Genomic DNA, 14,709 nt, shown 5'->3' with positions numbered 1-14,709 from the left:
GGATGACGGCCGCTGTGTCATTGCTGTTCTGTGTTGGGTCTCAAGAAAAGGTCAGAAAGAAGGGGCTCGGTTTTTAACCCAAAGGTTTCACATTAGGTTCCCAGTTGGGGACCCTGTTCACAGGTAAGTGTCTGACTGCTGTGCTGCCCCGTTCTGTTTCAGAGTAAGAACAACCGTCCTCTGCGCACAGGCCAGATGTACGCCCAGGACGAGAATGCCACACACACCCAGCTGTACACGAGTCACTTTGACCTGATGAAGATGACCGCCGGGAAAAGGAGCCCCCCCATCAAGCCGCTGTACGCTTCCCAGGTCCCCCAGTGCTGGCTGTGCGGAGTCAGTGGGGGCTTGTTCTCGCTGTCAGCCTTCCCTTCCTTTGCGTTGTTCTTTGTTCAGTAATTTTTTCTCTTTCTGTGTTGCAGGCTTGGCATGAATCCCTTTCAGAAAAACCCCAAGCATGCTTCTGTATTGGCGGAAAGGTATTCCTGTGTTTGTGATACAGTTTTAACCATTTGAAAATGACCTCATTCTAGGGCTTTCTTAAAGTCTACAGGTTCAGTGAGTTACTGTGCAGACAGTGTGTCCAGGCATCAGCTGGGGGTGGGGTTGAGGTGGGGAGTGCCCGGCTGGCCGGTGTCTCCATTCACCTGATGAGGGGGTGTCCTGCCTGCAGTCTGACGGCCTGATGGGCTGCAGGAGGGAGAGCGGCTTCTCCTTCAGCGTCTCTACGCTGGCAGATGTCTTGTTGGCTCTGCCCTGAAAATATATGCTGTTAGGGGTTGGTGTTCTTGCTTTGAAAATTTGCAAAGGGAGAAAAAAATGACTAGGTAGATGGGTAGTGAGACTGGTTGGTGCAAGAGAGCAGTGACAGAGAACTGTGCAGTCTGAGTTGCTTGGCATCTGGGTGTTGGCTGTAAAATCCCTGCCACTCTCTGTGTGTTTGGCTTCTTAAAATTCGGGGAGGAAAGAACGTGTTCAGATGGAACCTAGTTGCCACTAGGGCTCAAGCTTTCCTTGTAACCAAGCAGGTTTTGCAGATACTGCTGGACACGGGCCCGTCCCTGCTAAGAGTCCCGGCCCTCCCAGCCGCACCGAGGGCCCAGGCCTCTGGGGCTGCTCCTCGAGTGGGCTGGCAGTCCCTGCCTCACGGCTCTGCCTTGTGGGTCGCTCCATCTGGGATGGTCTCCCCCGGCATGTTGGCCTCTCCCCTTGCCTCACTCTCACGTGTCACCTTTTTCTTGTGGGAGCTCACACCCCAGCCCCTCTCTGTGTCTCTTCACGGTACAGATTGTCTTTGCATCTTTACTTGAATATGGGGGCAGCTGGATGGGTTGCAGGGCAGCCTTGGGGGGCTGAGTGGACTGACATGGGCAGTCAGAGGATGGGAGACAAAGTGCTGGCGGGCTAGGGACATGTGACTTGGGAGGGCTGGCATCCAGAGATACCAGACAGGTGCACCACAGCATCTGGGCCGTGCTGGTGAGCCGCCCTGAGATGGGGGGTGGGGAGGGGCGTGCACAGGGCAGAGCCAGCCTTCCTGTGACTGTCATGGGGGCCAGGAGGCACAGGAACCTTGGAAGCAAGGGTGCTGTGAGAGGCTGGGGAGGACCGTCAGGTGCTCACGGTACTAGGCGGGTGACCAGCTGACCTCTCCCTTGGAGTAGGGCTGATGCTCAGGGCAGGTGGGGTGAGCAGTTTGCTGTGCTGGGTGGAGGGGCAGGCAGTCTGCTCTGAGGAGCACAGTGCTGAATGGCCTTCTTGTCCCTACATGCTCGGGGCCTCCTGATATCCTGGGCACCTGGCCGAGTACCGCTGCAGAGGGGAGTCAGACCCAGGCCCACCTTCCAGGAGTTCCTGTTGGAAGGGCATCCTTTCCCCTTCCTAGGGCCGACCCACCAGGCGCCCTGGCCTGTGGGGCTTTGTAGGAGTCATGTCCCAGCACCTGGCAGGATGGGAAACGGGGGATTTGGGTTCCTAGAATGTTTGTCTGCTTTAGAACTTGCAATACGTTTCTATTTTTTCATCTTTAGTGGCATCAACTACGACAAACCCCTGCCTCCTATTCAGGTCGCGTCCCTCCGGGCAGAGCGCATTGCCAAGGAGAAAAAGGTGTGGTGCAGTGGGCGGGCAGGGCCCAGAGGGACTGGGGTGGTCTGCTGGGCCAGCTCCTTCCCATGACACTGTTCCTTCTTGCCCCTGTAGGCGCTGGCCGACCAGCAGAAGGCACAGCAGCCGCCTGTGACACAGCCCCCACCACCCCCGCCTCAGCCGCAGCCCCCGCCGCCCCAGCAGCCGCCTCCGCCTCTGCCCCAGCCCTCAGCAGCAGGCAGCCAGCAGCCCGCGGGGCCGCCTGCCGTCCAGCCCCAGGCTCAGGCACAGCCCCCTGCACAGCCCGCGCCACCCCCACCAAAGGCACCCCCTGCGATCACGACGGTGGGCAGTGCCGCAGTGCTGGTGAGAAGGAACAGGGAGGTCGGGTCCAGCACACCCATCAAGGGATCCCGCAGCTTCCAGCCCAAAGCCCTTCAGAGGCCCAGTCTCCCCCCTTGAGGAAGCGGCTATTTCACCTGCATCACCCCATGCAGGCCCAGCTCTGCTCTCCTGGCTGGCTTAGCTCAGTAGAGATGTGGGAGGCAAGGCCGCTCTTCTTGGTGGAGGAGACAGGAAGTTTGGGATTAGGGCTTTGTGAAGTGTAACTGTGAAGAGATCGACCTCTGCGGACTTGCAGAGCAGTTAGTGCAGACCTCCCTTTCCTGACCCTGCCCCACCCTCCCCCAAAGCTTGTGCACTCATGAGAGGGAGGCAGTAAAAAGTGTTTAAAAAGAATGGTAGCCTGACGGTCTCACGCAGCGTGCCCTGCTATGTGCCCTCTCTGTATGTGCATGGTGACACATAAGAATCCCCCATGCGAAGACACTGCCGCCTGGCGTGGGATGGCTTTGTTATACAGAGTCGTTTCCTCCCCATGTTCTTTACTGCATTTGCCACAGTGGTGTTTTTATGGGCACTTAAGCAGCTCTGTCCTTCCTTGTTCAGAAAACTAAGCACCTGCTTGGTGTGAGAGCTGCTGTTGCCCAGTGGTAGGTGGTCAGGAAGACTTTCTGCAGGACTGGCCCCTAGCCTGTAGTCAAGTGACACTAGTCAGAGAAGAATGGAAACTAGCAAGCACAGAGGCCCTGAGTTTGACAGATACGGGGTTAAAAGGATCAGTGTGGCTGGAGCTTGGTGACTGAGGCACAGACCCAGCAGTGTGGGAGGAGGTGGGAGAATGGGTAGGTGTGTGGGGAGGACGTGGGGAGAGATGGGGCTAAAGTTGGCCATGTGGTCTAAGTAACCACGATTAAGACTTTCAGTTTTATCCTGATGAAATGGAGGGCTTTGGAGCATCTGTGCAGGGGAGAACTTGACCTGAAATTCAAATGGTTTCGTTCCTTCAGCAGGCAGGAGCCATCAAAACGTCCGTCACAGGGACGAGCATGCCCACGGGTAAGAAGCCTCACGGGTGAGATGCCACAGCTAGAGATGAGTTCTCTCCTGTCCTCCTGCCTCACACCCTCTCTCCCTGCAGGCACCGTGAGTGGAAATGTGATCGTGAACACCATCGCTGGCGTCCCCGCCGCCACCTTCCAGTCCATTAACAAGCGTCTGGCTTCGCCCGTGGCTCCTGGAGCCTTAACCGTGAGTTGTCCCTGCTCCTGGGTGTTTTGGGTGGTGTGCATGACCTGGGATGCTGCCGAAGCTGTAAAAAGAATTCCATTGGTATAGAGATTACTGATGTAGTCTGAATTTCATAAAATACCAAGAACGTTCAGGTGTGCAGAGGATGGTTTCCACATTGTTCTTTCTGAGGGAGAGGGTATTGAAATCCCCCACCGTGACTCCAGGAGGAGGAAGGGAGTGAGAGCGTGTCTCTGACCCCACGGAAGGGGTACCCCACGTGCCGTACTGACAGGTTAGCCTGTGAGTGGATGGTGGCCATTGCACAAGTACAGGAGTGGACGGTGCTAGATGGGGCACAAGGTGGGGTGGTGGGTTTCTGGGATATCTAGGCCCATGAGTAGGAAGCAAGAAGGGGCCAGACCTGGGCAGAGGGAATGACGCAGAGTGGCAAAACCCCTGAGCACGAAACCAGAAGACAGGGCACTCACCAGAAGACACACCTTCTGGGCTGTGGTGTTTTACCATAAAAGCGGAAGTGAACAAATGAAATTGACGAGTTTACATTTACGTCCTGAGTTCCAGTTCAGTCACTGACCTAAAGTAACATGTGCCCCAAATGAGAAGAAGCTGCTTCAGAGTCAGCAGTGCATTTGGCAAATAGAGTGATGTCCTTCTTGGGTATTTTTTAGAAATTTACTTATTTGGCTGTGCTGAGTCTTCGTTGCTGTGCGTAAGTGGGGGCTACTCTCCAATTGAGGTGCACGGGCTTTTCATCGCAGTGGTTTCTCTTGTCGTGGAGCATGGGCTTAGTTGACCTGTGGAATCTTCCTGGAACAGGGAATTGAGCCCATGTCCCCCCGCATTGGTGGGTGGATCCTTCACCACCACCAGGGAAGGCCCCTCTTCAGTTTTGAAACATGTCTTTGTTGTGCAGGTGTTGCTGGTAGTGATCTAGATGAGTGGTGTTGGCAAAAGGATGGACACACAGATCCATGGAGTAGGATAGAGAGCCCAGAAATAGACCCACGTGTACGTAGTTGGTTGCTTTTTGCTAAAAGTGCTAGAGGATTTCATTCAGTGGAGAAAGGACAGTGTTTTCAACAAATGGTGCTAGAGAAATTGCAGAGCCGTGTGCAAAGCAATGGACTTTGACCTGTTTCACTAGTACTGTGTATAGAAAGTCACTCAAAGTGGGTCGTAGGCCCCAAACTATAAAATTTCTAGGAAAAAAATAGAACATCTTTGCTACCTTGATTTAGGCGAGGATTTCCTAAGATACCAAAAACCTGTTCATTATGAAAAAATTAATAAATGAGGCATCGTCAAATCAAGAATTTCTGCTCTTTGGAAAAATTATTAATAAAGTTAAAGGCATGGAAAATATACCTGAGAAAGAACTGGTGTTTAGATTATATAAAGGTTCTTCCAGACTTCCCTGGTGGGTCAGTGGTAAGGAATCCTCCTGCCAATGCAGAAGACACAGGTTTGATCCCTGGTCTGGGAAGATCCCACACAATGTAGAGCAGCCAAGCCCTTGCATAGCAATTACTGAGCCTGTGCTCTGGGGCCCAGGAGCTGCAACTACTGAGCCCATGTGCCATAACTCCTGAAGCTTGTACTCCCTAGAGCAGGTTCTCCACAAGAGTAAGCCACCTCAATGTTGAAAAAAAAAAAAAGAGTAAGCCACCTCAATGAGAAGCCCACTCACTGAATCTAGAGAAAAGCCCATGCAGCAGTGAAAACCCAACACTAGCCCAAAATAAATTATAAATATATATAAAAATTCTTGCATCAACAGTAAGAAAATGAACAACTTTTAATAGTGGACAAAATAATTTTAATGGACAAAAGATTTGAGCAGTTACTTCAATTGGGATGCCACGAGGCCTGGAGTGGGTGGAAGTGGGTTCAGGGCTGCAGCTTCCATGCCCGGCTGGGGATGACCATGGGGAGTAGGGTCCTGTGTGTTTTCTGGGGATAAACACGGGCATCTAGATGGTTTCTTGGAAACCAAAGGTCTTTCGAGTGAGGACACCTGGACAGACATAGGGCAAGTGTGGTAGACGGGGGAGGGGATCTTCCTTTTCTGCGTGTTGCCTCCTGCTCTAGCCCAGGGCACAGGTTTTGCACTCACAGGTCTCTCAGCACTCTGTCAGAAGGCTTTGTTTTCTAGGTTTTAGAGTTTTGTGGCCTTTTTTCTTCACCCGATGACTGTAGAGTCTTGAGTATCGCGAAGCAGCCTGACAGTTCTCTTCCCTTCACCTTTTCCAGACCTCGGGAGGCTCTGCTCCTGCCCAGGTGGTCCACACCCAGCCTCGAGCAGTTGGTTCCCCAGCCACGGCCACATCCGACCTGGTGTCCCTGGCACCGACTCAGGGTGTTCGTGCGGTCACCTCAGTGACGGCCTCGGCTGTGGTCACTACCAGCCTGACCCCCGTGCAGACCCCGACCCGGTCTTTGGTGACTCAGGTGTCCCAAGGTAAAGGCAGGGTTGTTTCCTGCGTGACCTGCCCTGCTCTTACAGCTCCTGAGGGCTCAGGTGCGTGTGTGTGTGTCAGGGGGCTGTGGTCTCACCAGACAACCTCTTCAGCCACAGGGGTCCAGCTCCCGGGGAAAACCATCACGCCCGCACACTTCCAGCTCCTTCGTCAGCAGCAGCAGCAGCAGCAGCAGCAGCAGCAGCAGCAGCAGCAGGCGGCCTCTCAGGTGCAGGTCCCGCAGATCCAAGGCCAGGCCCAGTCGCCGGCACAGATCAAGGCTGTGGGCAAGCTGACGCCGGTGAGCATCTAGAAACCTTGATACCCCTTGTGATGACGCCTTGTTGTGTCGTGTCATTCAGTGTGTGTTCTGCACAGCCTGCCATTGTCTGTATATGTGAAGTGTGTGTGTGTGTGGTCTTTAGAAACAACCTTGCCTACAGGGCCACTTCCATGATCACGTGACCAGCCCTTTCCCCCGCTCTCTGAGGCCTTAATCCCTGTTTCCAGATGGATCTTCCCACCTGCTTGCTTGTTCTGTGCGCAGCAGCTCAGGCTCCAGGGAGAACTTGAAGGCCTCTGGACCCTTTTCCCAGCCTGAGAAAATGTTGGTGAAAAGCATTCCTCTACAGTTTAAGAGCCGAGGTGGTGAACACTTGGTTTCTCTAGGAGTAGTTCATTTGCATTATCATTTCTCAGTGTCAGTCATTTGAGTACTGATGTTCCTGAATTTTGCCAATCTCTGTACCACCTGTGCTGTTATACAACCAAATACATTCATTTTAAAAGGAAATACTGCCACAAATGGAAAAGCATTAATACTCAACATAGAAAGGAGCCAGAAAAACGTATGTAATAAAAACAAGATGGTATTTTAGAATTGCAGCTGGCTGTCGGAGCTGCCACAGTAAGTACCTGCCCTCGGGCCTGCCCCTTGAGGGTGACAGAGGGGCCCAGGGTGCTGGAGGGCCCTGAGAACCTGCGAGCACCAGCCAGGACTTCATCCTGGAGGGGCACTCGAGCGCACACCACACAAACCAAATGTGACCAAGCTCAACTTTCCATCCTCCGTCACACCAGCCACAGCTCAGGGGTCCAAGGCCACACATGGCTGTGACCATCTCACTGGACAGCCCAGCTCCAGAGTATGTCCATTGCTGCGGAGTGCTGATGGGCAGCACTGAATTAGGGTTGTCCACCCCAGCAGGGGCGAGTTGTCAGAGCGGGTCTGTGCCACTCCCCACGCTGTTGCCTCCTCCCACCGCCCATCTCCCTACTTCTTCTGCTCTGTGATGGCAGGCCTTCAGTGGCCTGCTCCCCGCTTTCAGCTGCTCAGAGCCCCACTGACCCACTCATGCACCTGATTCCTTTCCTGTCTTCCCTGCCCTCTCCCAAACCAGTTGCAAAGTCCTTTTCTTTTTCAGCATCTTGAGAGAGATCTGATAGTCATGAATGAATAAGTCAATATCAGTTTTCCTAAAAAATTTTTTATTCCCTAGAATATTTTTATCTTGTTATTTCGACTTCTTTTAAAGACATGGGTTTATTTATCAATTAAACTTTCATTTGGAGACAATTGGAATACAAAATTTAGAGCTACTGCTTATAATACATTTTAAAATTTCAAGAAGGACTACGATTTTAAGACTTTTAGAATTTTTTTGATGGTATTGCAGATTTAAATTAACTTGTTTATGAGTGATCAGAACCTAGAAATTTTGTTACAGATTTGCTGATCTGTCAGAATCACAGTTGCTAGTTTTCATCATGATAAACGAACATTTAAAAAATGTTTGGCAAAAGCCTGGAGGATTGTTTGCAGACTGCATAGTAGCAACTGTTTGCTTCAATATTTAATGGGTAGTAGAACAGTAACTTAAAACCAAGATATATACAAAGTGGAGTACAGTTAATGTTGATGAAAAGATTACTTTATCTGGGTTTTAGGAACACCTGATCAAAATGCAGAAGCAGAAACTGCAGCTGCCCCAGCAGGCGCCCCCAGCACAGGCCCCAGCGGGGCCCCCGCAGCCAACGGCTCAAGTGCAGGTGCAGCCCCCGCAGCCCACGCAGCAGCAGAGCCCCCAGCTCACCACGGTCACGGCCCCGAGGCCCGGCGCCCTGCTCACGGGCACCACCGTGGCCAACCTCCAGGTGGCCCGGCTCGTAAGTTCCCGTTGATACGCTTGTTTTTCCAGAGCAGCGTCTTCTTAACGTTTTAACTGAACTGTTATTGCTTGCTCAGGCCCTTGCAGGTGTGATGGTGGAGTGACAAGTAAAGACATGGTCTTTCCCCAGGAACTTTAAGTTCTCCTTGGAGAGGGCGAAGCACAGCACACGTATGGGAAACATTTACACAGTCGTGCTCCAGAACGTCAGTGTCACAAAACTTATAGTGGCCTGAGAGGTCAGGGAGGAGGGGAGCAAGCCAGACCATGAAGGGAGAGCAGGGTTTCCGTGGGGGATGAGGGGAGCATGAGACCGGGCGCATGGAAAGTATGCCAGTGCTGCTGGGCAGAGGGGAGGTAGGGGAGACTGCAGGAGCCAGAGGGGCTAGTGAGACCCCAGAGCCAGGCTCCAGGATCACAGTGCTCTGCGGGCACGGAGAGACGTTGGAGATTTCTGAAGGAGGGGATGATGCTAGGGGGAGAGGGGTGTCTGGGACGGTCAGTCACAATCAGCAGGAGCCGAGGGAGTGTCTGGTGGGCCACTCTGTCACACCTGGTGACAACTAGCACTAGGAACCCTGCTCTGGGCTGGGTGCTGCCTGAGCCTCTCTGCCTGTCACCTGATTGGTGCTGAGGTGGGAGTGGGTGCTGTGATGCTAACTCCATTTTGCAGGTGCAGAAACCAAGCCACACACCTTTAGTAACACCCAGATCCTACAACTCATCACCCACAACACAGCTGTAACTTGGGGGTCCAGGCTCTGCTTCTTGGGTGCTTCACTCTGAGTCTGTAAGAGAAGGGACAGAAGTAGATAAAAACTGTGAGAGCAAGCTTGGTGTTGCCTGTGTTCACAAAAAATGCCAATTCAAACGAGCAGAGTAGTGATCACACTTGAAGGCCAGGTTGGGGAGCCCATTCCTTGAATGGGACTTGCTGGCGGGAACTGGCTCCCTCTGGAGAGAGTTCTAGTCAGTTGAGCTAAGAAACATGCATGTTATTTTACCCAGTGATTCGTTTCTGTTACATTCTGAAGAAATAATAGAACAAGTACAAAGTGATAAATATACAAACTTGTATTGGGAATGTTAGGAGAGGGTTAAATCGCCATCACTAAGGAGTCACCTAAATAGACTGTATAGCAAGCACATGGTGGAATAGTATGCAGCTTTGCAAAAGGATTGTTACAAAAGGAAGAGACTCAGATTACAAAATACCTAAAGTTCATCTCATTTTACACACTTTCCCAGCGAGCCATACAGATAAGACATATTTTCTTTTTCTGAGTTTTGTACATGTAAAAACGGGTCTATTTCCATTTTCCTTTTTAAAAATACAACTTAAGGAAAGAAGTGTTTGGAAGCAGCGTGATAACGAAGTCTCAGGAGATGGGGCCCGAGCGTGGCCCGTGGGAGGCTGTGGCAGTAGTCTCAGGGTAAGGGTTGTCGCTGAAAGACTAGGAGATGAGACTAGGAGACGTGGCAGTCTGGGGCTGCTGTGAGGCTCTGAGGTGTAGGGCGAGGCAAGAGACGCACGTGCCCTGTGGGACAGGACAGGAGCCGTGGCTGAGCGGCAGTGTGCCCAGGCACACGTGGGGCTTTCTGAGCCCCGCTCCCTGCGTCTCTTGGTGATGGGCAGGGGGCGTAGGCAGCCCACAGCAAGGTGTTTTCCGTTAGCTGAGCACCACATTGCACCTTCATGAGTTTTTCAGTTTCTCACCACTTGACCTCTGGTGGGAAATGTTTGCAGACGCATGGAATCCTGAATATCTCTGGACTCTCCCATTATTTTCATTGTCTAGACCCGGGTCCCCACTTCACAGCTGCAGGCGCAAGGGCAGATGCAGGCCCCAGCACCCCAGCCGGCCCAGGTGGCGCTGGCGAAGCCCCCGGTGGTGTCAGTGCCAGCAGCTGTGGTCTCCTCACCAGGCGTCACGACCCTGCCCATGAACGTTGCTGGGATCAGTGTGGCCATCGGGCAGCCGCAGAAAGCCGCAGGTGCCTGTCTCACGCCGCCCCTTGCTCCCCCCGCACATCACCCCCTGCTTACAGCCTTCAGTGGGGCTGACAAGCCTTTTCTAGTAGCCATGGCCGTCAGCCCTTTTCTGAGTGTCACAGTGTGTGTTAGCGGAGGTGTCCCTTGATTTAACCGTTAACATTCTCAGCTTCCCAGACCTTTGTCTGAATGTTATTATGAACCCAGAAACATTTAAAGTTGTCATAAGAGACGGCTTTATTTGCCTCAACACCATTTCAGGCTGTTATTTTCTGTAAAGAAATCACTGAAGCTGAACTCAGTGTGAGTCCTGAGACCTTGTTCGTTCCTGGTGCTCGTAATTAAATGATCTGCTTGGTGTTCGCAGGACAGACTGTCGTGGCCCAGCCTGTGCACGTCCAGCAGCTGCTGAAGCTCAAGCAGCAAGCCGTCCAGCAGCAGAAGGCCATCCAGCCGCAGGCTGCCCCAGGCCCTGCCACTGTCCAGCAGAAGGTACTGGGTACTGGGGTGCCTAGCATCCCCGCTGCATTTGAGGTGGGCCCTGCTGCCAAGCATTGGATGCACAGAGGTGGAGAGGGTCCTGAATAATGGGCCCTGCCTGGTTGCCTGGCCTCGTCACACAGGAGACCCTATGGTTGTGGGCTTGGGCAGCACAGAGGATGGTCTTAGGCTTCACCCTGGAGGGAGAGAGACCCCCATGCACCGAGGGCTTGTGGGAGCAACCATGATGGACTCAGTCTATGGAATTGCATGACTGGGGAGGTGCCAGAGGATTCCAGGACATGGGTGTAGCTCATGGTGTGCGACCCACCTGGGTGTACTGGACAGATGGAGCCAGGCCACGGCTGTCGAGCTGTCAAGAGGCCAGGCAAGGACCGTGTCCATGTGAGAGAGTGTGTGTACACTGGTGCTCATGTTCAGAGGATGGATGGAGGGAGGGAAGAGACCGTGGACAAAGGTACTGCAAGAGGAGTATTGTCAGTGTGTTGCTGATACCCTGACTCAGAAGGCTGGGAGGCAGCTCTGGGCTGATTGAGCTCCCAAAAGCAAATCCTCCTTGGAGGTGGGGGTTCGGGGTTGTACTTGCAGGCCCGTGTTGACGAGCAGGAGCAGAGTGCAAGGCATTCTGTTTTCCGTCTGCTTCTGGTGGCATGAAGCCTGGCCTACAGATCATGATGTATCATCGTGCTGATTTCTGACTGCTGATACTGAACTGTGTGCTGTATCTGTGTTTTCTGAACCGGAGCTGGAACATTCCCTCTGTGTGCTGAGGGCTCTGTGGGTGCTGGCACCCATTCTCAGAAACTGACATGTAGAGAAATGAAGTGACTTGTGAGTGGGGAGTGCTGGACAGGCAGGGCTGGGTCAGCATGGAGGCTTAGCCGACATCTAAAAGAGAGAAGAAGGGCTTTATGAATGTGCTGGTCTGTATGTTCATATGACTTGAAAGAAGACTTTTGAGACCTTAAAAATGTTTGTGCATGGAGGTGACTTTGTAACCAAATATATGGTCTGTGTATTACGCATGGCTTTCTGAATAGAAATAGTATTAAATAGAATAGTATTTAAATTCTCCTGGCAGGGAAAGCTAAAAATCAGACTAAAGATGCAAAGATTGTGCATATAGTTTGTTTCTATCTGTCCTAAATGTGTTTGAGTATATGTCAAATTCTTAAAATTAGATTCGAGAAATTGTGCACATGTGTCTCCTGTCTTGTCAAGTTCACTCACTCACTCACCTGATGAGCTGACGTGGCCCCAGGTTCTGAAGAAGATGTGGAGATGAAGCCCAGCCTGGGTTGTGAGGGGACCTCCCAGGAGAGGAAGCGATGACCTGGGACTGGGCTCTGGGGGTGGGGGCAGTGGGCAGGCAGGGCTGGGAGCTGGGGTGGTCAATGCTGTGGGCACCTGGGGGAGGGCAGGGCCCGGGAGGAGGCCTGGTGGCTCTGAGACGGGGACGCAGCTCTAACCCTGGGCGGTCTCTTTCCTCAGATCACAGCACAGCAGATTGCTGCTCAGGGCCAACCACAGAAGGTCACCTACGCCACCCAGCCAGCCCTTAAAACCCAGTTTCTCACCACACCCATCTCCCAGGCCCAGAAACTGGCCGGGACCCAGCAGGTGCAGACCCAGATCCAGGTGAGCAGGAGGGAGCCTGTGGACTGACAACAGACTTGGCGGAGGGGCACTCAGAGGTAGAACAAGGGGGACCACAGATCAGCATCCCATGAAACACACTGTGGGGCCCCACAGTGTGGCCTGGGGACCGCGCTGAGGGCCCACCGCAGTGGCGGCCTTTGTGCTGGTGAGGCTTCTCCAGGGCTCGTGGTCGTCCCTGTGCTTCAGGAACTCGTGAGCTCTCCCTCTGCTGCTCCCCGTGCTGCCCAGCCCAGTGTCACACATCCTGTGGGTCCTGCATGTAAGCGCCACATGTAATGTCTGGGACGGGGTGTGGGGCTTGGGCACACACCCTGCTGAGGCGCTATGTGGTCTCCTGGCCTCCACCCACGCCGGTCCGGCCTGCTGTCTGCCTTCCTCTAGCAGCCGTGTGATTCTGTTCTTGGTGAATCTGCTGATTGTTGGGGCCCCTTTCAAGGGACAAGCCTGTTCAGGGCTTGCCGGTGCAGTTGTATATCCTGGTGTTCACCTTCGGGTCTATGTCATACTTTTCCCAGCTTGTAGCTTATCTTCTCACTCACTTTACGAACAGAAGTTCTGAATTTTGAGTCAGCATATTAAGTGTTCACATCACAATCAAACTGATGGGGTTTTTGTTAGAATACATTGACCCTGTAGATCAGTTTGGGGGAGAGTAGACATCTCTACAGCCTTGACTTCAGATTCACCAACATGAGACACCCTTTACTGTTTAAATCTTGTTTAAGGCCCTTCAAGTAAGTTTCTTGTTTTTTCCCATAAGGATCTTATTGCTCATCCCGGGTTTATTCCTGAGTAGTAGCATTTTCTGCTGTTCTACTGTGAGTCCCCTCTTGTGTGTCCCTGAGGCACTGTGTGTGTTGACTTTTGAATCCTGCAGCCTCAGTCTGTCCTTCTGTCATTTGTGTTGACACTGTCACCTGTGAGTCTGGTGGCGACACCTTCCCCTTCCTCCTTCCCGTTCTTCCTGCTCACGAGGGCTTGTAGGGCAGGCGCAGATAGGAAGCTCGGCCACATCGCTCTCCTTGGTCATTCTGCAGGGTTGAATTTTTAAACTCACCCTTCAGCACATAAGAAAATTCCCTTCTTGATCTAGTTGGCTACAAGTTTTTGTTCCTTTGCTTGTTTGGTGTTTTGTCTTTTTAAAAACCCTCTGTCTGCACCCCTCTCCTTGTAGTCACTCTAGTCATGAGGCTGTGAGCCCATCTCTCCTGATGAGTCCAGATTCATATCTGTAGCCAGTTGCCATTCCTCACAGGGTTTTTGTTTGCTTGTTTTTATTATGTTTCCTGACTGCAGCAGGTCTTCGTTTTGGCTCTCAGAATCTTGCGTTGTAACGCTTGGGGTTGGTTGCTCTGGGGCATGTGGGATTTTAGTCCCCAACCAGGGATCAAACCTGCATCCCCTACGTCGGGAGGTGGATTCTTAACCACTGGACAACCAGGGAGGTCATGTCGTCCCCCCCGACCCCGGGCACAGTTTTCATCCCAGCTGCCTGAGGATGGCTCCCTGGAGGTATGCACCTCCAATACCTGAGATCCTCCTGTGCACTGCAGCTCCTCTTCCAGCCCCGGGACAGCAGTTTTGTCCTGACCTTACCTGGGCCAAACCCTCTGCTGCTCTTCACACTCCAGCCCCTGCCCAGCGCTGATCTTGCAGGGAAGTGTGCTGAGATATGGTTTGTGTTGGTGCAGGGTGTGGCTGTGGGCTCCCTTTGTCACCTCCAGGTCAGGTTTATTCTGTCAATTATGAGACAGGTGTATTAAAAGCTCCCATTCTGGGACTTCCCTGGAGCTCCAGTAGTTGGGACTCTGTGCTTCCAGGGCAGGCAGGGGGCATGAGTTTAATCCCTGGTCAGAGAACTAAGATCCCACATGCTGCGTGGCATGTCCAAAAATTGGAAGAAAAAATCTCGCATTCTGATTTTGGATTTACCCGTTTTTCCTTATGTTCCTTTCTATTTTTGCTTTTTATATTAGGTTCTTTATTATTGTGTGTATGCTAAGTCACTTCAGTCATGTCCAACTCTTTGTGACTCCATAGACTGTAGCCCACCAGGCTCCTCTGTCCATGGAATTTTCCAGTCAAGAATATTGGAATGGATTGCAATTTTCTTTTCCAGGGGATCTTCCTGACTCAGGGATTGGACCCTGGTCTCCTGCATTGGCTGGCCGGTTCTTTACCACTAGCACCACCTGGGAAGCTCTTTATTATTAGCTACACATAAATTAAACTTTCTAATTTTATTACTTTG

General features: G+C 52.4%; 1 protein-coding gene across 16 annotated transcripts in view; it reads left to right on the top strand.

The window, feature by feature from the left end:
- The window catches only part of EP400 (E1A binding protein p400), a 107,542-nt gene that overhangs the window by 84,177 nt on the left and 8,656 nt on the right, over window positions 1-14,709 (top strand). For 13 of the 16 annotated variants that reach the window (XM_086347198.1, XM_086347194.1, XM_086347197.1 and 10 more), the window contains 12 exons: window positions 163-299; window positions 423-479; window positions 2,031-2,109; window positions 2,203-2,454; window positions 3,438-3,486; window positions 3,569-3,678; window positions 5,932-6,139; window positions 6,251-6,438; window positions 8,085-8,303; window positions 10,105-10,300; window positions 10,666-10,790; window positions 12,291-12,437. In XM_086347198.1, coding sequence (XP_086203324.1) covers window positions 163-299; window positions 423-479; window positions 2,031-2,109; window positions 2,203-2,454; window positions 3,438-3,486; window positions 3,569-3,678; window positions 5,932-6,139; window positions 6,251-6,438; window positions 8,085-8,303; window positions 10,105-10,300; window positions 10,666-10,790; window positions 12,291-12,437 — 1,767 coding nt within the window. The remainder of the gene's footprint in view (window positions 1-162; window positions 300-422; window positions 480-2,030; window positions 2,110-2,202; window positions 2,455-3,437; window positions 3,487-3,568; window positions 3,679-5,931; window positions 6,140-6,250; window positions 6,439-8,084; window positions 8,304-10,104; window positions 10,301-10,665; window positions 10,791-12,290; window positions 12,438-14,709) is intronic. The other 3 variants (XM_086347195.1, XM_086347189.1, XM_086347203.1) reach the window with 1 other exon arrangement.

This window comes from Bos grunniens, chromosome 17, assembly GCF_055505025.1.
Source record: "Bos grunniens cultivar Pamir isolate PY7600 chromosome 17, Bosgru_T2T1.0, whole genome shotgun sequence".
Classification (NCBI taxonomy): Eukaryota; Metazoa; Chordata; class Mammalia; order Artiodactyla; family Bovidae; genus Bos; species Bos grunniens.
The sequence above is the reverse complement of the archived record's forward strand: the minus strand, read 5'-3'. Positions and strand labels throughout refer to the sequence as shown.